The sequence below is a fragment of the Protopterus annectens genome, chromosome 8.part0, assembly GCF_019279795.1.
Source record: "Protopterus annectens isolate FY-2018-M chromosome 8.part0, PAN1.0, whole genome shotgun sequence".
NCBI classification, from domain to species: domain Eukaryota; kingdom Metazoa; phylum Chordata; order Ceratodontiformes; family Protopteridae; genus Protopterus; species Protopterus annectens.
Window position 1 is genome coordinate 629,896,665 of NC_056741.1, and position 25,316 is coordinate 629,921,980.

At 37.2% G+C, this 25,316-nt stretch overlaps 1 protein-coding gene across 1 annotated transcript in view; it reads left to right on the forward strand.

Moving 5' to 3' along the window:
• LOC122808956 (calcium/calmodulin-dependent protein kinase type 1D-like) overlaps nt 1-25,316 on the forward strand; it is a 1,068,410-nt gene that overhangs the window by 547,996 nt on the left and 495,098 nt on the right. The window contains exon 3 of the mRNA XM_044080114.1: nt 5,097-5,228. Within this exon, the coding sequence (XP_043936049.1) occupies nt 5,097-5,228 (132 nt within the window). The remainder of the gene's footprint in view (nt 1-5,096; nt 5,229-25,316) is intronic.

The following is a 25,316-nucleotide window of genomic DNA, read 5'->3' on the forward strand; positions in this document are numbered from 1 at the left end:
GTTGTGACATATTGTGCTACTTCTGTCAACATTTTACTATTGTATTTCCTTTCTTTGAACATTTCAAGTTCACTCACTCGGTTAGTAAAAATGGGATTGCTTATTTAGATACCTTTGTATCACATGATGAGAAAGGGTTCAAATCCAATATATACAGGAAAAATACCTTTTCAAATGACTACTTACAGTATAATAGTCACCATCCAAGAAAAAACATTTTAAAGGCCAATGTATTAGAGTGGCCAGAATGACGTCTAGAAAAGAGGAGATGATGAAGGAAATTGAATTCATCACTGAAATGTTCAAAGAAAGGAAATACAATAGTAAAATGTTGACAGAAGTAGCACAATATGTCACAACAAGATGGGGAACAACTTATCTACCTATATTGGGAGTTATTGATACAGGTGATAAGGAAAAAGATGACATGTATCCTCCATACACACCTTATATCAGTACAATTAAAGAAATTTTGGAGAAGCATGAAAAATTTTTTAATTGACACCAAATTTCAAGTTATTAGGAAACAAAAAGAAAATAGGATGATATAGATAGGATGCCTAATACAAAAAAAGTATGCAAGGGGCAATTGTAATACATCATTTGTGATTTATTTGGCAAAATGTTTGATATGCTCAGCGTTTTATGTGGGAAAAACGGAGAGAGCATTTAAAAAGAGAATTTATGACCACACATATTGTATTAGAAAAAAGGATTTGAACAATGCATTGTACAGGCATGTAGAGAAAGAGGGAGTGGATCATGTTTTCTCCTTTGGAATTTTGGAACACATCAAACCTAGCTTAGGAGGAGATAATCGTAAGGAGATACTGAGTTTTAAGGAAATTTGGTGGCAATTATTCACTGATGCAGCTACTGAACCTGGTCTTAATGAATCTATTGCTATCAAACCTTTATTAAGATTTTAAAGGTTGTTTATAGCACAACATATCATCAGAATAGTTACACTAGTATCAATTTTTAAAAAAAATCATATATTTTTAAAAAAAACATATATATAAATATTTATTTATTTTTAAATAAAACAACACTTTCTATGTATTATTTATTATATATATTTTTTAAAAAAATTTTATATATATATATTTATATGTATTACATTATTTATGTTCTATTTATATATATATATTGTCCTTTATTACATATATTTTGGGGGAATAAATTATTTTTATTAAGAAGCAATAAATATATAAATTATTGGGTTCAGCATAATTGATATTTTAGACAATATAATTATTATATTCAAATAGTTTTCATTTTTTCAAAAATTTTTTAAAATAATTTTTTCACAACATTCATATTTGATTCATTTTAAATCCATTCATTGATTGTTTTTATTAAAATATTAATTAATAAGGTCATTCTAATAAATAAATAATAAATAATAAAATAAAAAATATTTTTAGGGAACACTAAGGGTTAATTTATACAGAAATTTATATAGAAATTTATATAGAGATATAAGTTTCATGACAATATTAATTTAGTCTATTATTTCCTAATATTGTCATTTTTATTATTTTGATTCATTTATTCCATTTCAGTTTGTATTAAGTGATCGTATGTACAAAACAAGTTTTTAATAAGAATGAAACGTAAGCATTATTTATGTGAATATAGCTTTAAGTAATGGCAAGAGTTTTCGCGCCCTTAAAGTTATTTAAAAGGTTTTTTGAAACAAACAGTTAGTTCTGAAGAAGCCTATATGATTAGGTGAAAGCGCTTAACTAACTTACATTTGTTCATCTATTTTAATTATCATTGTTTGAGTGTACTATCATTGTGGAGTGTGTCATCGTGAGCAGTTTACTATTAAATAATTCTTTTGCCTAGTACACACTGCGTTTCCTCTGTTTGTTGTAAGAGAAGATAGCGCAAGTGTGTATTCTTTAGTTTCTTCCTACGACATCTCAAACCTAAAATGCAGTTCATAACTAGAATATATTACTGGTCTAAACACCTTTGCCTACCAAGACAGACTTGAGGTTCTGTCTCTATACTCAGTTTCTTATAGAATCTTACATGGAGGTGTTTGTCTTGCATTCCATTTCACTAAGGACCCAACCAACCCTTCATTATCTCTTGCATTTCACCATAACAAATAGATCCACAAACACTAGAACTAATGATTTGAATCCTCACCAACATGTAAATAAAACATGTTGAAGGGCAAGATTCATTAGGCAACTTCTAGCTCATCTCTGGAATAAACTATCCTTGTATGTTAAACAGAATGACACTTTTGTATGGTTCAAGATGAACCTTGATGATTTGGGTGGGCATCCACAAATTCCTTACTTGCTTTGTCATTCTAGAAACAGGAAACAGGATGTACATCATAAGAATGGACATCAGCAGAGTGCAAATTATGTCATAACTGACATGCTCAGTAATTCCTTTGATTCTATTACACTGCAACCATCAGTAGTTTCTGCTTTCTGTGCCTCCTGACATCTACACCTTATGAGGAAGCACCATGAGCTCTTTCAGAAACATTTTGTGTCATAACTTATACCTATCGAAGTTCCTTTCTCTTCCTTGCACACATGACCCTCTATTTTTCCAAATGCTTCATGAATCACCATTATCAAAATATAATGCCTGGCACATATATGTGTATATTGACCATGCATATGTAAAGGAGTAGTCACTGCATAGCTGTTTATTGTCTATCCTTGTCCCATTCTTTCATTGCTATGTACTAAGCATGTATTAAGCAGACTAACAATTTATTTATGTAAATAAATAAATAAATAAATAAAATAACTGCAATATACAACTACTTAGGGTGGTAGTTCTAGGTGACCTACAACTCCCCTCTGTGAAGTAATGTTTCTCGAGCCTGTGTTTAACAGCATTCCTTCCAACTACTGTTCGTCTCCATATCCCACTTTTGTTTTTCATTTTTACTTTTGTCACCCACATTGTGAACACATACCATACAATGCAGTACATCCAGATCATAACTGCATTTATTTTTTAATGTATTTAAGTCACCTTTCTAATTGTCTACATATATTGCAGGCAGTCCATGCCCAAGAGCTTTTTGGTTATTCTGCTTTATACACCCTTTTCCATCCCTGCTTCCACACCTGTGAATGCTCTCCAGAGCTGTTTATGGTACTTTAGATGTTACTTTACTAGTGCCCTCTACAGGGAAAAGATGGATTGTACATCTCTCACAACCAACATCTTTACTGTGCATTCCTTTGCAGCACAGACCTTCACCACTGCACTTTAACATTGTATTGTATTGCACAATTCAGCTTAAGGTTGATTATTACTTTCAAATCCTTTTTTCTTCTACTTCTTCTATCCTTTTTTCTTCTACTTCTTCTATCCTTTTTAGAGTCACTCTATCAAGAGTACATATTTTCCCTGACCTTGTTATGTACTCTACCCTTGAGCTTTAAAGTTGCATGACAAATTAGGCAATTTTCCCACCCTGACTTTCTTAATTCTGCACTGTTTTCTAGGGAAATTGTCTTATATATTATTTAATTAATTTTGTAGTAAGCTGTCAAGCACGTTCATTTTGCAGGGCTTTCAGTAGGTGTTTTTTTCTGACATTGACATGGCTGATATTCCCAAGACCATATTTTCATGTTATTGTTCCTTACCATCAGTATCCACTTTATCTTCTGTTCCATGTCTTTTGTCAGTCTAGCACCATTCTGTGTCTTCGTGTATGCATGAAGGTTAATACCATCAGTACACTGCAAAGAAATTGCTAACTTTCCTCTTCTTTCTATTAACTATATCCCCACTGCTTGAAACCAAACCCCTCCCTCTGAAACCCATTTTATTGTACTGTATGGTCAGTTTCAAACCTGATGTATACTTTCACTCCTTCTTTAATCCATTGCATTTAACCTTGTGTCTTCTAGTACTTGATACCCAGGAACTATGCCAATCGGGTCTATCCTCTCAGTAGTCCATGTTTCTGCTATTTTGGCATGCCAGAATATCTGTCCTACCTACCTACCTCTAGCTAAGTACAGTGTATCTCAATATATTTTACAAACATCAGATTTTGTACTTTAAGCATGTTCCTTACAAATAACAACAGCATGCCTCGGTATAGTTTACACACACCAGGTTTGATACTTTAAGCCTGTTCCTTACAAATAACTAGAAAGTGTTTCAGTATATTTTATACATATCAGTAGTGAAACTCTGCAGTGTATGAGTGATCAAGAAATCAATGAAGCAAAAAAGATAACAGTTTGCTTTTTATCTCACACTACAAGTTCCAGGCCAGATGAATTCACTTGGTTTAGTACACAGACTGATTTATTAAAATAAAAAAAAAACTTCTGTAGTAAAAATTAACAGTAAAACGTCAAACGCTGGTAAGCATACACTGCATTTAATCAATTAAATAATCATCCACTTAAAAATTCACTAAAAAAGCCAGCTAAAAGGGATAACTTAAAAGAGCACATAAGGGACAACAAGAAGCAAAGATTTCAGAGTCCTGTAGCTATGCACTTTAAGGAACACCATAATGGAGACCCACAGGGGTTGCAGGCAACTGTTTTGGAACAAGTAAATATAAGGTTTAGTACTGATGAAACATTTAAGAAAGAAGGAAGCAATATTTATTTAAAATATGATACAAGGTTTCCAAGAGGTTTGAATAGGGAATTCTCTTGGAAACATTTAATGTAAGAAGGTTAAAAAGAATATTAAAAGTTAACCTTTTTAGCTGGCTTTTTTAGGGAATTCTTAAGTGGATGATTATTTAATTGATTAAATGCATGTATTTAAGTGTATGCTTACCATCAGAAAGATGTACTCTTAAAAGGCTTTAATGAAAGCTGAAGTGCCAGAGAAGTGTTACTTGCTCTTAACGATAAGAGTTTGAAGTTTTGCTGTTAATTTTTACTGCAGAAGTTATTTTTTTGTATTTTAATAAATCAGTCTGTACTAAACTGAGTGAATTCATCTGGCCTGGAACTTGTGGTGTGAGGTTTGGTTTGTTCTACAGTGTGGTGCTTCAGTTTGCTTTTTATGTTTATCAGATTTTCCTAAAATCTAGAAATACACTAAAATCTACTATCTTTGTTTTTCAGGGGAGCCTTCTCAGAAGTTCTGTTGGGTGAAAACCGAGCTACAAAGAAGCTTGTAGCAATCAAGTGTCTTCCTAAGAAGGCAATAAGAGGCAAGGAAGCTGTAGTGGAAAATGAAATAGCCATTCTGAGACAGTAAGTAGTGACAATTTTCATGTTACTGAAACTGAAGAAACATTTTCCACATAAACGGAGTTGTATTATGTATCTTCACTTAAAGTCATGGCTTATGCATGTCATATCACCTAATGTATGCTTAAGTATACATTCAAAGAACATTTACTATGAATGCATTATTACACATTTAGGAATACAAAGCCTTTAACACTATTCCCCATGTAGGCACTGTTGACAGACTTGTAAATCTGAATATAAATCCTTATGCTGTCTGAATTTTAGCTGTTTGTCTGCAGAACTGATGTGATTAGAGTCACATATGCCACTTCTGAAATCAAAACTTCTACCACTGGTATAACAGAGGGCTCTGTGTTGGGCCCTGTCCTATATGGCATCTGTTTCTCAGACCTTCAGGCCAACACTACTAGTCAGTGGTTGTTTAAGTTTACAGATGACTGTAAATTTGGTGGTGGTGGTGTTTGATTTTCTACTGACTCACAATTGCTCCAACATTAGTTAGACTATGGTAACAACTGATATAAGGACAAATTTAATGTGCAAAAATGTAGAGTAGCTCATTCTGGTAAGCAAAATATTTTGACATGCCATGTAGGTGACCTACCCCACCAGTCAAGCACAGCCATAAGGGATCTTTGATAATTTTATATCAGTTAAACATCAAGACTTCACAGTAGCTCAGAAAGCCTTCTAACCAGCTCATCTAATTTTCAAAGGCATCTTCACTAGATCCAAAGAAGTCTTAATTCCCTTGTACTCCTATCTCATCAGACCCATTATTGAATATAATGCACCTTATGGCATATTTTTGTCTAAACATATCACTCGAGAGACATCAGAGATTCGTAACTAAAAATATCAGTTGCCTCAGAAAGCTTTGTATCAGGACAGACTGGCAGTCCTCTCTTACACATTCTGTGGAGATCTGTATTTGGCCTTTTGAGCCGTGAAAAATCCAATACTGACTGACCTGTTTCTTCACAGAGCAAATGGTACCTCAATTACCCAGTTAAAGGGACTAAGGTTTATAAGTAGATAGATAAGACTCTTTGACACAACAGTTTCATATTCCAACATATCCCTCACGTCTGGAATATATTTCTACTACATATCAAGCAGAATAACTTCCTTGTCACCTTCAAGGTAAACGCAAGATAATTGGATGGGCAGTCACAAATTCTCCCCTTGTCTGTCTTAACCTGCTTTTCTTTGAGACTATAGGGAACTTCTGAATAGGAGTTTTGGCTAGGCTTGTAATGGTTTGCAGACTGACTGCCTAGTACTTACCTATGATCCTATCTGAATGCATGTGAATATATGAATGTCTGTCTACAGATGCATATCAGGATACTCAGACAAATCAAAAGTGCAAAAAAAGGAGTGACAACCTCAACTCTTACATGAATAAGCAAATTGGTTTCTTACTACTTCATGTATGCACTTAATAAAATGTTTATACCCAGTCATACATAATAATGCATACTCCATGTGAGATACAAGCTCTTGTGTTAGTCACATGCAAATGTTGAGACATTTATGCAAACACTTCCATGCCGTTCAAAGTTGTTTATGCATAACTGTCTGTTCACCTAATAAACAAGCAGACACAACATGTAGACACAACATGTATTTATGAATTGAAAGGAAGGGACATACATAAATGTGTACATTCAAATGCAGAAACACAGACCGTGAATACCTAGGAGAATCAAAATTAATTTTGACTTCAGGTGATCTTCAAGCGTACAGGTCTTTGATGGAAACCTACATATTCATGTTTTATAATTTACAGATACTGGAAAAGTTTTGCATATCGGCATATAAATATACATATTCACATGCACACACAGGGTCTGTAAACACTTTGATTTCTTGGTTTACTGTAAATATGCAATACATTTTTCTGACTTTTATTTTGTCTCATGGAATAAGGCAGGAGAGTCATGTGGTTCTAAAGTCTATAACATATCGCTTCATATATATATATATATATATATATATATATATATATATATATATATCATGGTGGGGTGGGAGGGTCATTTACATATTGGGGTTTTAACTTTCTTTTGGCATTCACAGAGCTGTCATCCTACAAAAGGCTGAGGGTAGAAAATGATTATTGCATGAATTTAGAGTGAGTGGTACAGATGGTGACATAGATGGAGGGTTAAAGGGTTGGTCTTCATATAAAGTTGGGGGCATAATCACTTGTAGGAATTTGAAGGTTTGAATGTTCACAATAGTATAAATAGTGTAAGATGACACCCACAGTGTACTGAAGGACCGCACCAGGTTTAGGCAGACTCCTTCACCAGTCTGCAAGCTGCATGGATGCAGTTCATTAAAAATTAGCCAGTATACCTTTATTATGTATAAACATATAGCTGCCATTATTATATCATTAGTGCCTGCTTCCATATGTAGACATCATGTCTGTATTCTGTATGGCTATGGTTTCTCCACATGCTGAATAACTCACCCTCATACCTCTCAACCTCTTAGAACCAAAAATCTGGGCAAATCCATAAATAATGGGTGGACAAAGGCCCAAAAATAGAGGCAGATTTAAAGTATTGTTCTTATAAACTTCAAAAATTACTAGAATAACAGGCTTTGTGTTAGCATGCATATTATGAGGGATATAAACTCTAAAATTCAAATGTCTTATTATTTAATGACTTCATTCCAAGGTGATTTGCCAGAAAACCTCGTATTTTATAAGAAACGGACAAAAATATGAGACAAAATTCTGGACATTCTGTGAAAATCTGGATAGTTGAGAGGTATTCTCACCCTGACTGTGATTCAAAGCACCTAGCTACAGGTTGTGGGGACTTTTCCTTGATCTATAGCTGCATCACATTGTATGTCAGTGTAACACACAGATAGACCTGCATTGTAATCAGTGTTAGATAACACTGTTTTAATGCGGTATGTGGCCGTTTCAATTTCTAGAACTTTGAGGTACATCATTGGTTGTGTGAGACATACTTCAGCAAAATCCAATGGGGTGAACCTAGTTCAGTAAATTGGAAGCTACTGAAAGTTTTTATAACTCACTCTTAGGCATTGTAAACTTTAAGTTAATTGTAATAGTTCACAGGAATGGCTCCACTGGATGGGGGGTGCTTTGTGTCCATCTAAAATAACTTTCAGTGTGCTCTAGTTTGTTGAATCAGATTTGTATGATTGGGTTTTGCTGAAACAAGACTTGACCAACTAAATCATAACTATATACTTTTTCTGTGTATAGCAGCCCAGGTCAGTGCAGGCAATATAGACCATGTTTATAAATCTTACAACATATTATAAAGGCTTGTCATATCTCAGAAATAAATACCGTTGAAGAGCACAGCCACTCTGAAGTGGATATAAAGTAAGCCTATCATACCTAAGATTAATAATCAAATAGCTTCTTATCACAAACAGGAGACCCTAGTGGATCCCAAAAGTCTGAAAAAAAGAAACTAATTCAGACAAAAAAGTGAATTTGAAATCTCAGTATTACACTACTATGCAGTATTGCATTTTTACAGTGGGCAGCTGCACCTTCTGTACCCTGCAGAGCTGCTGCTTACTCCCTCCAGTATCACTGAGTATCTGAGACGTGGGAATACTCTGAAGTATCATAATCTTGGACTTAATAATGTCATTGTCAGGTAGGCTTCCTGCTAGTGTATACAAGGTTATCACTGCCTGTTTTACATATGTCATTTGGTAAGTTAGAGGCCTATATGGGGTTCACATTTATTATGCCTCGGATGTTTAACTAGTACAAAGTTAGTGACCTTTATGCCAAGTAATGATTATATTCGCAGTAGTCAACCTTCATTCACTTGAACACAAATGATGCTCTCAGTGTCTATCAACTTACACAGACAAACTTCATTAGCTTCTCTTTATGATCAGTGATATGGAAGCAAAAGCACAAATGGAATGCCAGTAAACAAAGCCAATCAACTTAACTCTAATGCATCAAACCTAATTAACCCCAACTTACCTCCCTGACCACTCCAATGTGTCATATGTCTTGCGTAAAAATCAGCATAACTTTTCAGTGTAGACTTGGCCTGTTGTCATGGATCAACAATTTTTAAAAAGCAAAATACTCTGACTTTCAGTAAATGTTATCTTATTTTTAGTCACTTTTATTAACTTTACATGTTGAGCAATGAAGTAGGTACTCGTACAGTTAAACCATTTCATCTGTCTTTTAACTTCATGCATTATACATGTTTTTTTAAGTTTGTTTATTTAAATAAAGTTTAGTTTTCTCAAGTCCTGCCTTCCTTTAAATTTTCCTCCTCCTCCTTAACGTCATTCTGCATGTATTATGCCCAAAAATGCCATTTATTTTATGTAATTTGCTCCTTCCCTTTTCCAAAGATCCAACTTCCAATTCTTTTATCTCCTTTACAATTTTAAATACTTTATTTATAGTTGGTTAGGTTTTTGATTTCCATTTTTTGTTTGGCCACCATTGTTATTCAACTTAGCAAGCCTTTACTATGTCTAGGCAATTCAGATATTAAATCACAACTCAAAAAAATAATTTCCATAGTTGTAATTATGGAGGTTGTTGGGGTGTCCACCCACATAGGGAGTGCAGGGGGGGCTTGTTCCCTGCAAAAAAACTGTTTTAATGTTCTTTGAAGATGGTTTCTGTGAACTAATCATTTATTTGTGCTCATTGAAACTGCCTTTGGTTTGACATGAATTCTTCATCTTGCAGAAGCATAGTTCTCTTACAAAAATGGCACTTTACAATTTGGCCATTTATTTCCTATTTTCACATTATTGTAAGTTTTCTTGCTCATCATCTCAACCACCCAACACTGTACTCTGGTTCAAGTCCAAGATACTCCTGATTTTTCTTGTCAGTACTTGGACTTTTTCTGTCACTCAATTTTCCTTTGCAGTAATGGAAAAAGGTTTCACTGTCAAATTCTGTGGGCTTTCCTATTATCAGAAGAATGAGAAGCAGAGTCTTCAGCTTGCTGACTCAGTCATTGCTGGTTAGATTTTTTTTTTTTAATTTCCTCATTAGCCCATTCTGCATCCAAAAATGTCTTTGATCCTCCAGGAAAAAAATATTCTAAAAACAGATGAATATAGCAACTTGAATCTCACATCTGCATCTTGACTTCCCCTGATTACTCGGCTTCTCTTTTGACTGTTGTATAATGAATAATTATTTTCACAAACACTCTAGTGTCCCCAACTTTTACTGTTTTTCTCTTCTCCCACAGTTTTGTCAGGAACATCTTTCTGCTGGTTTAACTGCATCTTTGTTAATATAGGTCTTGGCTGCTTTCTACATGGACAAGTTTGGAGCATACACACACACTGTGCCCTTTCAGTTAAGAAATTCTGTTGTGGAATATCAGTCTGGTTGCTTATTTGTAATTTCACAAAATGAATACAACCTATTCCTTCCAGTTTTTTGTGGTACTGCAGAAAATTTCAGGTTTTCTGTCCATGCTTTGGCTTCTAAATCTACTATTTTTTAAATGTCTGTTCTTGAAGCCTCCTATTCGGTCTTTCCTGCATTTCAATATCTGATTTCTGCAGTTTTATGAGCTCATTTGAATAACTACTTAAAGTTTCTTCTATTCTTTCAAGCCCATTGTCATTTGACTTGATATATTCTTCCAATGCCTCACTTATTTTAAACACCTCTGAATGCAGCTGATTTATTTTTTTACTTTAAATTACTAGAAGCGATCTCTTGTACCAATGTTGAAAGTTGAACTGATTTTTTTTTTCTAAACAGCAGCTTTTCTTTTTTCTTTCTTTTTTTTTTTTTCTAGTTAATTTTCTCTTACTTTCTCCTGATTACACTACCTGGATGTCAGCAAATGAGTAGTGATTAGTCAGTAACAGATGGGCACACACATAAAGGAAACCACTCTGAAAAGTTTTCATCAGTGTCTTCATGAATATTTCTGCAAATTCATCATATTCTGGACACAGTGATATAATTTCCTGTATATTTAGATTACATGTTTGCAAAGTGATAAAAGGATTTACTGGAGGTTATGATTGGTTGTCCACATGTGAGGAATACTACATACTGAAAACACTTTTTGTAAGAATGATATCAGGAAATTTACTGAACTGAAGTTCAAGCCACAGTGGCATACAGGGGTAAAGTCCTGACTATGACCCAGGTAACATGAGATCTGTTAGTGGCTCAGATTAGTGATGGAGTGGGCAGGGGAGGGTGACTGTGTCCATCCTGAGGGGAGAGTGGGGTAGAACTGCTGTGTACTGCATGAGTCCCTCAAGAGTAAGTGTAAGATACAGATGGGTGGCAGGGTGAGAGTCAGTGTCAGTGAGCCACTAATGGGTGATAGCCTTTAAGAATGATGTGCAGAAGCATGCACCCACATAAGTAAGGCATCCCTCCTCTGAGGGGTGGGGGTGGGGTTAGGCCATAAGAAATGCCCTCAATTACCATGATGCCAGTGAGGGCACAAAACACCATTATGACTACCTGATTGATGTCCCCCTCCAGACAACCCTTTTCCTCTCAGAAGAGGGTGGAGGAGCCCCAATGTACAGGAGAATAAATGACCCATGTCCAGTTGGGTGGAGAGGCTTGATGATAGGCAAGCCTGGTGGCAAAAATGACATAGAAAAAATGTACTAAACTGACAGGACATGTCCAGCCATCCACTGTAACAGGAGGGCACTCACATCAAGGTAAATGTCCAAAACCTCAGCACTTAAACCAGATTATAGTGAGTTTGACAGCACAGAAATATTTAGCAGTACATACTTTTGACTGGAATATTGGCTTAATATGTAAGATATTCATGTAACAATGATTTCTTTTACATATTTCAGAAATTCTCACTTTTTCACTTGGCATGGATTTTGTTTTTATTATACTGTGCAGCAGCACCAATGGTTTGCTTTGAAGTGATGCCAGAATAACAAAAGCACAGCTCTTATAAAATAAAGTTCCTCTCAGTAGCTGCTGTTAGGTCATTCTTACAGTTGGCGCACTTTTCTAAAACAAATGCATAATCTCTTGCATTGTTCATGTGTGCCCAGTGTTTTTCTAGTAAGGCCCCTTGACTGCTTTAAACACAATCTGTGTAGCTTCTTCATGAATTTTTCAAGGTGAGATTTTTAGATAATCCATGGTAAGAAATGAAGATTGGTCTTCAGCAACTTTCTGTAGCTCTATATCATAATGCTCTTACAGGATCTCCTCACATAAAGCTGATGTATTTCCCTTCACTTTTGGTACTAAACAGCAACATTTTATGACTGCAGTCAGAGTTACTAACTTAGAGTCGTGGCAGTATTTTTGATCTAGGAATATTCCCAAAACTTGAGGTGATTAATGATTTGTTATATTAGTGAATATGTGTGGCCATGCAAATATAAGTGGACATGTTCACACATTCAAACTATGGCTATCCAGTGTAATAACCTTTTCCCAAGTGTCCTGCTTTATCCAGTGTACTAACCTGATGACAAATGTCATGTCTTGTCCACCACATTAATCTAATCCCCAAGTGTCCCACCCTATGAAATACACTAGAGTGTTCCTAAGTGTACTAACCTGGTCAGAGTGACCTGTTACACGCAGGGTATTAATCTTGTCCAAGTTGTCATATTCTATCCAGTGTCCCAGCCTGATACCATGTGTCTTGTCTAGAGCATTGTACTATCCTGGTCCCAAGGGTCACACACTAGTCAGTGTACTAACATGGTCCTAAGTATCATGCCCTATTAAATGTACTACTCTGATCTCAAATGGCATGCCCTAAGTGTCTTGTGTTATCTAATGAACTATCCCAATCCCAAATGTTCTGTGTTATCCAATATATTAATGTGATTCCAAGTGTCTTTCTCTATCCAATGTTTTAATCTAGTCCCAAATCTCATGTTTAGTCAAAAATACTACCCTGATCTGAACTGCCATATCCTGTTGAACATATTGACTTGATCCCAAATGTCCTGCTCTATCCAGTGTACTAATCTGGTCCCAACTTTCCTGCACTATTCAGTGTAATAACTTGGTCCCAAGTCTCTTGCTTATCGACTGTACTAAAATGTTAGTAGTACTAAATGGCTTTCCCTGTATGTACTAAGTTAGCGCAAATCCCACAGTGAACAAAATTCCTAGGTCTGCAGATAGATTTGGTGACTCATGCTTCCATAACTATTGTGACAAACTGTGGATTAAAACTTCTTTCACAAACATATCAGATAAATGTATATTTAAATATGTAATAAAGGAGTGTCTCTTTAGGCAACAGACCTGAGCATGCAGTGTAATGTGACAAATATGTGAGTGTAATTAGTTACATGTTTTGTTACACTTTTCAACTTGAAGTAAATATAACTAGCCAAACATTTTGAATAAATATCTATGTAATCAGTTAAATAATATTATCTAATGTGTACTAGTATTGGTTATGTATAACATAGTTAAAGTTCCTGTGTGTGTGTGTGTGTGTGTGTGTGTGTGTGTGTGTGTGTGTGTGTATGTATATGTGTGTGTATATATATATATATATATATATATATATATATATATATATATATATATATATATATATATATATATTTCTCAGATTTAGAACACTATATCTAAATTAATTAGTTCCTTGTTTTTGCTGTAACCTCATTAGTTATTTTTGCTCTGTTTGTTATGTTTAAGTAGTTTGTTATTTAACCTAAATTAGTCATAAAGTTGGTTGTACAAATGGGTATTCCCGTCCATATTTGCTTAATGACTTATTAACTGCTAATTCTTGCACTGCATAAAGAACCACTGCATGACATATGTGTTTTCTATATTGGAGTTTCTTTCTATATATATATATATATATATATATGTGTGTGTAAAATATAGATGTATGTGTGTGTGTGTATGCTTTTATTGACCTGAATGCAACCATAAGTAAAAGTCATGGGCATTCAGAAACTATGTAGCTGAAACACTTGATATCCTTAAGGGGTCATTTGCGTATATCCCTACATTACAGGAGGTTTAAGGTATTACATAGTGGAAACTCTAGCTTGTAGCTTGGTTGAGTTTTTTTTCAATTTTTATGGAATGATTTGTCTGTGACCTTTTTACTCTTGTTGAGATATATATATATATATATGTGTGTGTGTGTGTGTGTGTGCAATATTCTCTGTCAAGTGCACATATTGCTGTTGGAGTCGTCGGTAACTCATAAATAGTTGAAGGATTTTATCTGAAAGGGGAAAGGGGCAAGGATCACGTGGAATAAGTTGATATTCCTAACAGGACAATGAGGTTTAGGATACATAACAGATGCAGAAAGTTACAATTAAAAGTTGAAAGAAATGATGATAAAGCAGGGTGGGGGGTAATTAAAGAAATAAGGAAAGGATGGGATTTTGGACATGGATCCTTAAGCCGAATAACGGCAGTAATGCAGAATATTATATTCACAAAGTAGCAGAAGGTATACTAACAACTAAGCTAACACGGGACTGGAGAAAGGAGATTTTGCCATTCGGGATGACTGCTATAAGGGGTACAGAAAAATAACAAGAGGGGGCTGGAATTTACTGGAGTAGTTTGGCAAAATAACATAGGTATTGAGAACAAATAATTAGAGAAGTAAAATTAATCAAATGGGAAGAAACCAAGAAGACATTTGGATTGTAGGCTAGTGATTGCCTTCCCCATCAGGGATCAATTGATGTCAGAATATAGACAAAGAGAAATGGTAGGGAAATCCTAAATGAAAGACCTGCACTGGGTGAGTTTTAATTGAATCTAAAACAGAAGCTGCTGTTAAAAAAGAATACTCTAGTTATCATACAATATTTTATATGCCCTTCTAAGTAATCAATCAAAAGAGGTAATAAAAGATTAAGAAGGGAGATTAGATATGCAAGTCACAATGAAAGAAATGGGAGGATATATGCATGCCTCCCAAATATGCAACAAAATCTAGAAGATTTAGGAGCTTTGCCTGGAAGTGCTTGTATAGATAGTTTTATTCCCCAAGCAGATGACAAAGAACTTTTTCCTCACGTAAATGAAAATATTGGAGGTGTGATGGGGAAGAAAGAGGTCAATGGGAACATTTGTTTTGGAAGGGCAATGAGTAGGCAGACGTTCCCTACAGAGTACTCTGTCAGGAATATTGGTGAGCAAATGAGTGCAACCAAGTCAAGTTTAATTCTGGTGGCTGCCAAAAAAGCAATTACTAGAACATGGAAATAAAAATCTGTACTTGAAGTAGTGAAAAATGTAACAGAGATAAAAGAACAGGAAGTGGGCACTTTAGTAAAGGGTAGAAGTAACTTGCATAGAAAAAAATGGAAAATGTGGTAACAATGCATGCAGAAAAAAAAATGTTTTGGAGGAAGAATGAAGTTTAAGAGAAGGCAGGAACTGAATAATTTATGTAACGTTGCTTAGACTGGCATATATCTTATAATGTTTGTAAAGATTTTGTTGCTCTACCAGCTCAGAGGGCTTTTAAACTGCATTGTTCCTTTTGCTTATCTCTGTCAGCAGATTTGTGACTGTTTAAGCTAAGCCACTGTTTTTTTTCCAAATTTTCAATTTGATTCATTTGCCCTTGCTAATGCCTGGGCTCACTCTGTCCCCTACCCTACCATTAATTCTCAGTCTCCCCCTCCTACTCTACATTTATACTTCCACAGCACCACCACATATTTTTCAAATTAATACCATCAGTTTCCTCCAAAAAAAAAGCAATAGAATTTCTCCCAATAGTAACACCCACTTTTGTTTACTACTGAAGACTCCACTATCAAATTACATCTCTATAACCAACCCAGTACCCTCCTAAAAATTTCTAATCCTTATTTACAACAAAGATAAAACCTAAGTTAAATAAGATGCCCCTAAGTCAGATTATTTTACTTTTCCTTCTCACACTACTAACCTTCACCACCAATTATCAAATCCCACCTTCTTCAAATTCTTAGGACTTTAACCAGTCCTCACAAAGAATATCAATATCTACCCATCCTGCCTTTCTTCATAACACCCAAGCTCTACAAACAAACCATATCTGATTTATCTATACTTATCTCAAAACCAGGTATCCACATATATGATCAAATACCAAACCAAGACCAAAATACAACTGGCCACACTCTTCCCGCTGTAAAATATCAGTTCGAAAAATTAGCAGAGATAGTCACCTCAACCCAGGTCTGCTGTTCATAAAACCATCCCTTTCAACCCCAAAATAAACCAGTCACCTAAAAACACAACCCAAACTAACCTTACGAAGTATGAACCTAAGAGGTATGTGCAATAAAATCCATGACATACATGCCTACCTTGCCCCATACACTCCCGATGTAGCCATTGCTACTGAAACCTGGTCAGAAAAAGAAATGAAGGATAATGAGGTCATCACCCAGGATATGATATACTCAGGCATGACTGACAAAACAAGTGTGCAGGTGGTGTAGCAATCGTCTATAAAAACTCCCTAACCATCACCTTACTTCCACAGGAAGTACCCACATTTAACAATGCTGAATGTCTAATAACACTCATAAAAATCAACAATAGGAAAACTAAGTTTAACAGCAATTTATATACCACCAGGGAATAACACTGATACTGCTGAAAGCATCCTGCATTGGATATCCTAACAAATTAACCATGGAACTATAATACTTGGAGACTTAAATAGACTGGCAACTCATACGTTCCACTACCCCTACTGAATCCATAAACTTCAGCTTCAGACAATTAATAACCATACCTACTAGAATCGATAACATTTCAGGGAGATGCTCAACATTAGACTGGATTCTTACAAACAAACGAGACAAACTGGCAAAAAATAGGCTGCCTGTCAGCATAAGTGCCACTTACCAACATGTTATTAGAACTTACCATAACCTAGATAAACATATTATCTTTAATCAAATACGAAATACAATCAATTTCAGAAAAGATATTTTCAATGACACACTAAAACAATACAACTGGAATATACTTGGAACAATGCCACTAGATAGTGCTGTAGAACACTTTAATAACATAATTTTACAGATCTTAAATAATCTAGCACCAGTACATTATAAAAAGTAAAGTCCAACCCTGCACCATGGCTGACAAAAACGAAACAAACAAAAGGGATAAAGCCTGGAAAAATTGGTATAAAAATAGAACTCAAAATATCTTCCAGCAATTTAGACATCTTATAAACTTTGCAAAACTTAATGTCAAACAGGATAAGCAATGATAAAATACCAACCAACAAGGCAAACAAAAACAACCCAAAACATTTTTGGTCATCACTAAATAAACTACTCCACCCTGTCAAGACCACCACTCCCTCTCCAAAAAGCAGGCAATACTACAGACTCTATGCCCACACAGTTTAATTCCTACTTTATGCAATTAGTATTACCACTCTTCTACACTAATAGATCTGCCCCTCTTTCTCTGACCTGTCCAGTCAAAGCCACCCACGGCTCTTCAGTTTGTCCAGCACTTACCTCGCTCATAAGGAAGTTGATCCTTAACTAAAAACTACTTCATAGCTATAGACCGACAACCATCAGACTACCTAAAAATGGCTGCAGAAGTCCTAGCCTTCCCTGTGTCCATACTAATTGATAAGTTCATAACAGAAAAAGAAGTCCCATCACCATGGAAAAAAATCCTGCTTCATACCACTGCACAAAGGTGGTACATCTACAGAGTTTAATAACCATGGACCAGTAGTGATTCTCTCCCCCTCTCCAAACTATTAGAAAAATGCATACATATGCAGCTGATGCAATACCTAACCTTAAAAAAGCTGTTCTCAGAAACGCAATATGGCTTTAGGCCCCAGCACAGCCCCACTACTGTTCTAACTGCATTTTACCAATAAAATAAACCAACAGAGAAACAATGGTCTGCTTGTGTCCACCATCTTCTTAGACTTGACACGGGCATTTTATACTGTCTCACACCAGCAACTGCTTGTTCAGCTCTCCTTACTAGGATTTTCACAATGCTCTTCTTGTGGATACTTAGTTACCTGTCTGGAAGGCAACAAGGAGTTATATGGCAACAAACCTACTCATCCTGTCAAACAGTTACTACAGGTGTCCTTTAGGGCTCTTTCCTGGGTCCTCTACTATTTAATATATTTATTAATGACCTCCACACCTGCACTCCTCATGCTAGTTTAGATCAATATGCAGATGAATCAGCATTAGTGTGCAACCTGAACAATAAATAAGCTCCAATACGGTACCCAAAAATCTTTCTCCTCTATAGAAACCTGACTCAGAGAATCAGCCCCCCACTCATCCCTAAGAAAATTAAGTTAATGCTTTTTACCTCATAAAATTGCCAAAAATCAAATGCAATTTTTTACCATCAAGTGAGCAAACAATACTGTCATTGAAACTGTAACTCACAGTCAACGTCTAATTGTTTTTAATAGATGACAGTCTCAAATATGACCAACATGTACTGCACACCATTAAATCTACTCACAAGAAACTAGGTCCTCTTTATAGGATCAATGGATTCCTTACAGATACTGCAAGAAAAACTCTAGCCATCACCTTCTTACTGCCAACTCTATTATATGCTGTGCACCATACCTTCCTACATCATTTTATCCAGTCTCACAAAATGGAATTTATATGCAGTTTGCACCCTGTTTTCATACATTTGCAAGAAGGCCTCTATAAGTGTGGGAGGATATTTCCATGTCCCTTGAACTTGCTATGATGCTCCATGTTTCCTTATCATTAAAAATTCACTCATTGGTTTGGAGAATAAAGTTGGTTTCTCTACAGCAAACAGCATTTAAATTTTTGTGTCTTAAAATATTAATATTCATGAAGAAAATGACAAAGCTTGGGCTAAAAGTTGCTTCCCTCACCTCCAATAATTCATTTAGTGAGCTTATTTTTTTTTGGTGTGAGTGCTACTAAATCACTAAGGCAAATTTCCTCTCTGTCCTCAAGTTTACAATACTTTAAAAGAAGTGACCATCACTGATGACCAGTTGGCATAATGGTTAAAGTTTTCACTTCCTAAACACAAGGTGCAAGGTTCAATCCTGACCTCCAGCCAATGCCTGTTTGGAGTTTACATGTTCTTCCTGTGTCTGTGGGGTTCCTCCCACATCTGAAAAAGATGCTGAGTGTTTCCATCTCAAACTCAACAAAGAATAGAGTTGTGGGCAGCAGTACAGTCTCTACATGGTGTCATATAGGTGGAACAGTTGTATAAATCAACCGCTTTGAGCATCTACTGTGATGCACAGTATACTCATGATAGGAAATCAGACTGTGCAACATGGTAGGGCTAGTCACCTGATGGAGCTAAAGTTTAGCTCTGTGATTCGGTCTTGTTAACTAATGTCACCAAATGGGCATTGGTATTTTGTCAGTTATAAGTGGGTTGAGGACCTGGCCTACTCTGACCTACACCAGTGACCCATGCTAACGGTGGGAGGTGTGTATGTGCCACTACTGGTTAGTGTGCCACTACTGGTTAGTGTGTATCTGCCATAAAGCCCAGTACCCTGGTTCAATAAGTTACAGGCTGGCCGCGTCTGGTTGCCTAACTTGGGCTACCTGGGTTAGCTCTGCTGAGTGAAATCTGGAGAGAAAACCAATCGATCTCTCAAACATGATCTAAAAATTGCTATAGTTAATTATATTCATTAAAAAACAACAAATATTCAACCAACTTGTAAAACAAATGATGCTAGAAGAGAGTTCCAAATATCCCAAAGAGTTTATTGTAAGTACTTTCGTTCATTCACATTCGACAATGAACTTCATCAGACAACATTTCTCAAGAACCATCACCATTCTATGTCTGCTAATTATGCAGTTAAGAATTCAATTAATTAAAAGGAACATTAATTTAAAATCCTAGTATTTTTATAAAGCTACTTCCACCCTATATAAAAAAAGCATAAACAAGCATGTAAAAATTGTAAACAAACCCACATAAAAAGAATATACATATTGCATCTTGTATTATAGGTTCATAGGTTCATACTAGGCTATCTGCCCTAGGGCATTTATAAGCCTAGCCAGAGTGTGTGTGGCTTTCACCACCCCTTAGGATGAGAATACTATACCCATTAGTTTGCTGTGCCTCTGTCCAGCAGTGACACAGAGATGATTCCCAGGGTAAACCTACAATCTCCCATCCACTCGTCAAGATTTCTCTTGAACAGAGTCAGTGAGGGGCTCTGCCTCACATGGACTGGGATTCTGTTCCATAGTGTAGGGAGTCTCTGGGTGATGAATCTGTCCCTCCAGCACGTCCTATTTATATCCGTGTTGAGGTTTAAGTCTCTTGCTCTCGTGGCACTGGTGGATTTGGATTTTTTGAGTTGGAGCATGTCCATTAATTCTGGGTTGGACATGGCCTTGTATGTCAGGCACAGATCACCTCTGAGCAGACGGTATGCGACTGAATAGAGCTGGAGTTTCTTCAGTCGGGCATCGTATGACATATGTTTGAGCCCCTTTATCCTTTTGGTGAGGAACTTTTGGGGTCTTTCCAACTGCTGCAGGTGTCTGGTAAGGTACATTCCGAATGGGGCGTTGTACTCAATCATTTGGTCTGATAAGTGAAGAGTACAGGGGTACAATGACCTCTCCTGATCTGGATGTGAATCCCTTCATGATCAGGTGGGCAATGTAGAAGGTCTTCCTAACCACTTTGGCAATGTGAGTGTCAAAAGAGAGGTTACTGTCAACTTGGGTCCCCAGGTCCCTGATAACTTCTTCCATGTTTAATGGATTACCACCTATGTGGTAATTAGGGGTTACCTTGTTTTTCCCAAAGGGTATGACTATACATTTTTTGGCATTTAGCTTAAGGCCATGGCTCTGGCACCAGTTATCCATTTCTATGAGATCTCTGGAGGATGTCTGTGTCTGATGGAGTGTCAATTATGGTGCCCAGTTTGCAGTCATCTGCAAATTTTGTCAGCCACAATCCCCTATGTTTGCCTGCACTTCAGAAAAATAAATGCTGAACAAGAGGGGCCCAGGACTGAGCCCTGTGGGACACCGCTCGTGACCGGCTTAGAGTCTGACATGGCACCAGCAACTCTAACCCTGTGTGTTCTGTCCTTGAGCCAGTTTGCAACCCATCTTGTGACATATGGGTTTACATCTAAGCTGGTGAGCTTTTCTATGATGCCCGAGTGGGGTATTGTGTCGAACGCTTTTGCTAGGTCAAGGTAGGCTGTGTGAACTGCCTTACCCTCATCAATGGCCTTAGTGACTGTTTCGAAAAAGTCGACCAAGTTCAAGAGGCAGGATCTGCCCTTGACAAAGCCAAATTGGGTAGGATCCAGTGTCTGTAGGTCCCCAATGTCTTTATTTATGAGTTTCATTATGATCCTCTCCATAGCTTTGCAGACAAGGCTCATCAAGCTTATGGGGCGGTAATTTCCAGGGTCCATAGAAGCACCGTCTTTGTGGAGTGGGACCACAGTTGCCGTATGCCATTCTTTGGGTATGTATCCTGTAGTAAGGCTAAGATTAAACAGCAGCCTTATGTGTGGGTTTAGTTCCTCATTGAGTTCATGTAGCACACAGCCGGGGACACCGTCCGGTCCCATTGATGCTGTGTTTTTTGCTTTAGAGAGAGCAGCTCTCACCTGGGCATCTGAGATGTTTGGGAGGCTAGACTCTGGTGGGATAGATATTTCTTCTTTTGGGGGGGAGGGAGGGGAGAAATTTGCACTGAACCTGTCTGCCAGTATGTTGGCAATGTCTGTGGGTTCAGTGATTTTTTTATCATTTTGGACTAATTCTGAGCATATCTGGGAGTTTCCACCCAGGTTTCTAACATAGCTAAAGAAGGCCTTATGATTGTCTTTTGTGTGATTAGCGATTTTTCTCTCAAAGTTGGCCTTGGATTATTTTATGAGTGATTGTAGTTTTTGCTAGTATTGATCACAGATGCCTTCCCTTTTAGGGATTTTGCTCTGTCATGTAGTAGCTTTCTCCTCTTGTTGTAGAGTTTGTTTATGGCTAGGGTCCACCAGACCGGGCGCCTGCCTTTGGTGGAAAGGGTCTTGATTTTATTAGGGATTGCTTGATCCATACATTCCTGGAGGTGCTCGTAGAAGGCATTTGTAAGGGTTTCAGCAGCGTGGGTTGTGGTTTCCACTGGCTCGGGGGCCTTGAAGGATACCACTCCAGTCTTAAGAAGTGTGAAGTTTGCTTTTGAGAAGTTCTTCACTGTGGTCTTTTTTGCTGGGGGTGGGGGCGGGATGTGGATCTCCAATGAGATTAATTTATGGTCTGATCTCACCAATGAGGGATATACTTCCGGTGTGGAGCATTTTGTCCCCATGTTTGTGATGATCAGGTCTAGTATATTTTCTCCTCTTGTGGGAATGGTGACTAGTTGTTACATAGCATTTGAGTTTATGAACTCCAGGAACCTTTGGGCTAGGGTGTTGGGGCTTGAGTAATGTTCCCAGTCTATGTTTGGGTAGTTGAAGTCACCCAATATGATGGTGTTTGGAGAGACATTCATACTCTCCAGTGTCTTCAGGAAGGCTGTGTGGGTTTCCTGAGTTTGAGAAGGTGGTCTGTAGCATGCTACAAACTGTAGGGCAGTTTTACCTATGGTTAATTGCACCTGGATGGTCTCCGATGCATCGTGCGTTGCCACTAACCTGGAGGTGTGGGTATCCTTTATGAATATGGATACTCCCCCTCCTTTTGTGGTTCGGTCCGGATTTTGGGGCCGGAACGCATGATATGAGGTATAACCTGATAGTGCTGGGGTGCTCTCAGGAGCCTTGAACCAGGTTTCAGTCACAGCACAGACATCGATGTTCTCCATTCTGAGGAGGGCTTCGAGGGTGTGCATCTTGAGGTTTAGACTTCTGGCATTGAGCAGTATTACCCTTAGTTTTTCAGCATTTTTGTTTTCTAGGGCGGTAGGTTTATCATTTGAGCTTTGCCTAAAAAAGGCACTATGGGGGTGGCAAGAGCCTTTGCCAATATCCGGAAGCCCAGGGGTGACAGGTGCAAGCCGTCCCTTACGAAGCAGCGTGGCTTGTCAAGCATGTCATCCCAGGCAGACAGACATTGGATCCCCTTAGAATGACACCAGTAATTAAGCCAATTATTAAAGCTGATCATTTTGTCTCTGTATTGTGGCATCATTCTTGGTGAGGGTAGGATACTGCTCAGGGTCAGGGTCATACTGGCCTGGGCTACATAATCTGAGAGCTCCTCTATGTCTCTTTTCATGTAGTCCAGGGAGGTACGTCTCAGGTCGTTCACACCGGCATGGACAATGACTGAGTCATACTTGTACTTGCTGTGGAGTGACCTGAGTGCTTGTGTTATGTGGCGGATTCTAGCGCCTGACAGGCAGCTTACTGTAATCTTTTCCTTGTTCAGTCTGGTGAGTGGGACGTCAGTGTGTCTGACTATGGAGTCACCTATAACAAATGTGTCTGGCATTGTGTTTGGCCTTAAGGGCTGTGACTGTTTAGCACACTGACTTTGAGAACTATGTGTTGCCTGTCTTATGTCTTGAGGTGGCAGTTGCTTGGGTGTCTGCTTTGGAGGCCTCTGTAGTTTTGGTAGATTTTTGATCAGTGCCTAACTAACTAATAGACAAAAGCAGCTGTTCTTATAGGAAACAATGTTCCTTTCTATATTATCTTTCCAGAGATTTTTAGCTTCAGCATACATTTGATAGAACAATATTCATTAAGGCCAGGTAGGGCATAAGCCTTAGTCCTCAGCTGCCACAACAATTCTGTTTCCTAAACTCCCGTGGTCCACCTCTAATATTCTTGCTAACCTGTTCTATGATAGTAAATTCAAACTTATGTGTGGGGTTGATTGATATATGCTTTGCAAGTGAATTTGTGGCACTTCCTTTACTTATATGATATAAGTGTGAATAAACCCTTTGTTTGAAAGCTCGTTCAGTTTTTCCAGTATAATAACTTATCACATTGTTGGCATAATGCAAGATAGCAAAGAAAAAAGAGTTAGCACACAGTAATTCCAGTATAGCCTTCTGGCAAAGGAACCATACAGAAATCCAATGGTAAATATATAAATGATGATCCACTGCAGAGTACTTCAAACTGATCATTCAACCCAGAGAAAAATAGAGCTCCCAATTTAACAATCCACATTTTTTCTTTATTCGTTAATAATTCATGTGACACATGAACCTCATTGCTCTTAAACCTGATACGGTCAATGACCATGAAACTAAAAATCCCTGTGGGATGTTTAAGTATGTGTTTATATAAGGAACTTGAAACCTTTTTGTTTCTAATATCACTTAAAGTGTTCACCGACCCTTAATTTAAAGGGTCGGGAAGTTTGTCCCACATAAAATGCTCGACAGCTGCATTGAGCTAAGTTAATAACCCAGCTGGTACTACAGTTGGCAAAAAAGGAAACATTATAAACGTGTGGAGAATTATGAGAAGTAAAACTGTCTGACTTGAGCACCCTTGGACAATATGAGCAGTGCCCACATGGATGACATCCCAGCAAAAATTGTCCAGTTACTGTAGTTTGAACAGGGGGGGTTAGGAAAATGATTATGTACCCTCTTATAATGACTAAATAAGGATCCCAGTGAGTTAATTTTTATTTAGTCTTCATGGAATAAATTATTCCTTTGCCAGAAGGCTACACTGGAATTACTGTGTGCTGGCTCTTTTTTCTCTGTTGCTTTTGAGATGGTACAGCCGTGCACCAGCCACAAGTGCAGGTTCCTTTTTTTGCTGTTGGTACTTTCCATTTCCTGCTGGTGACGTTTCTGGTGTGGCCGTCCTCCTTGTGGAGTTCTGGACATGTTTGTAGTGTTTTCGCTTGGATTTATTTTGATTTGGATACAGGAAGAATGGTATTGACAAGATTGGGAGTTTATACTTCGGTATGACTCTAGTCTTTGAGTTGCAGGTTTTCGTTTATAGAAGCTAAGTATTTTTTTCATATCCCTTTGTGAAGCAGCTTAGCGGAGGCTGTATGGATGCCTCCAGTAATATTTACAGCACTACTTGATTCGGGCAACAAAAGGAACATTTTATTTTGTTTGGGACATTATAA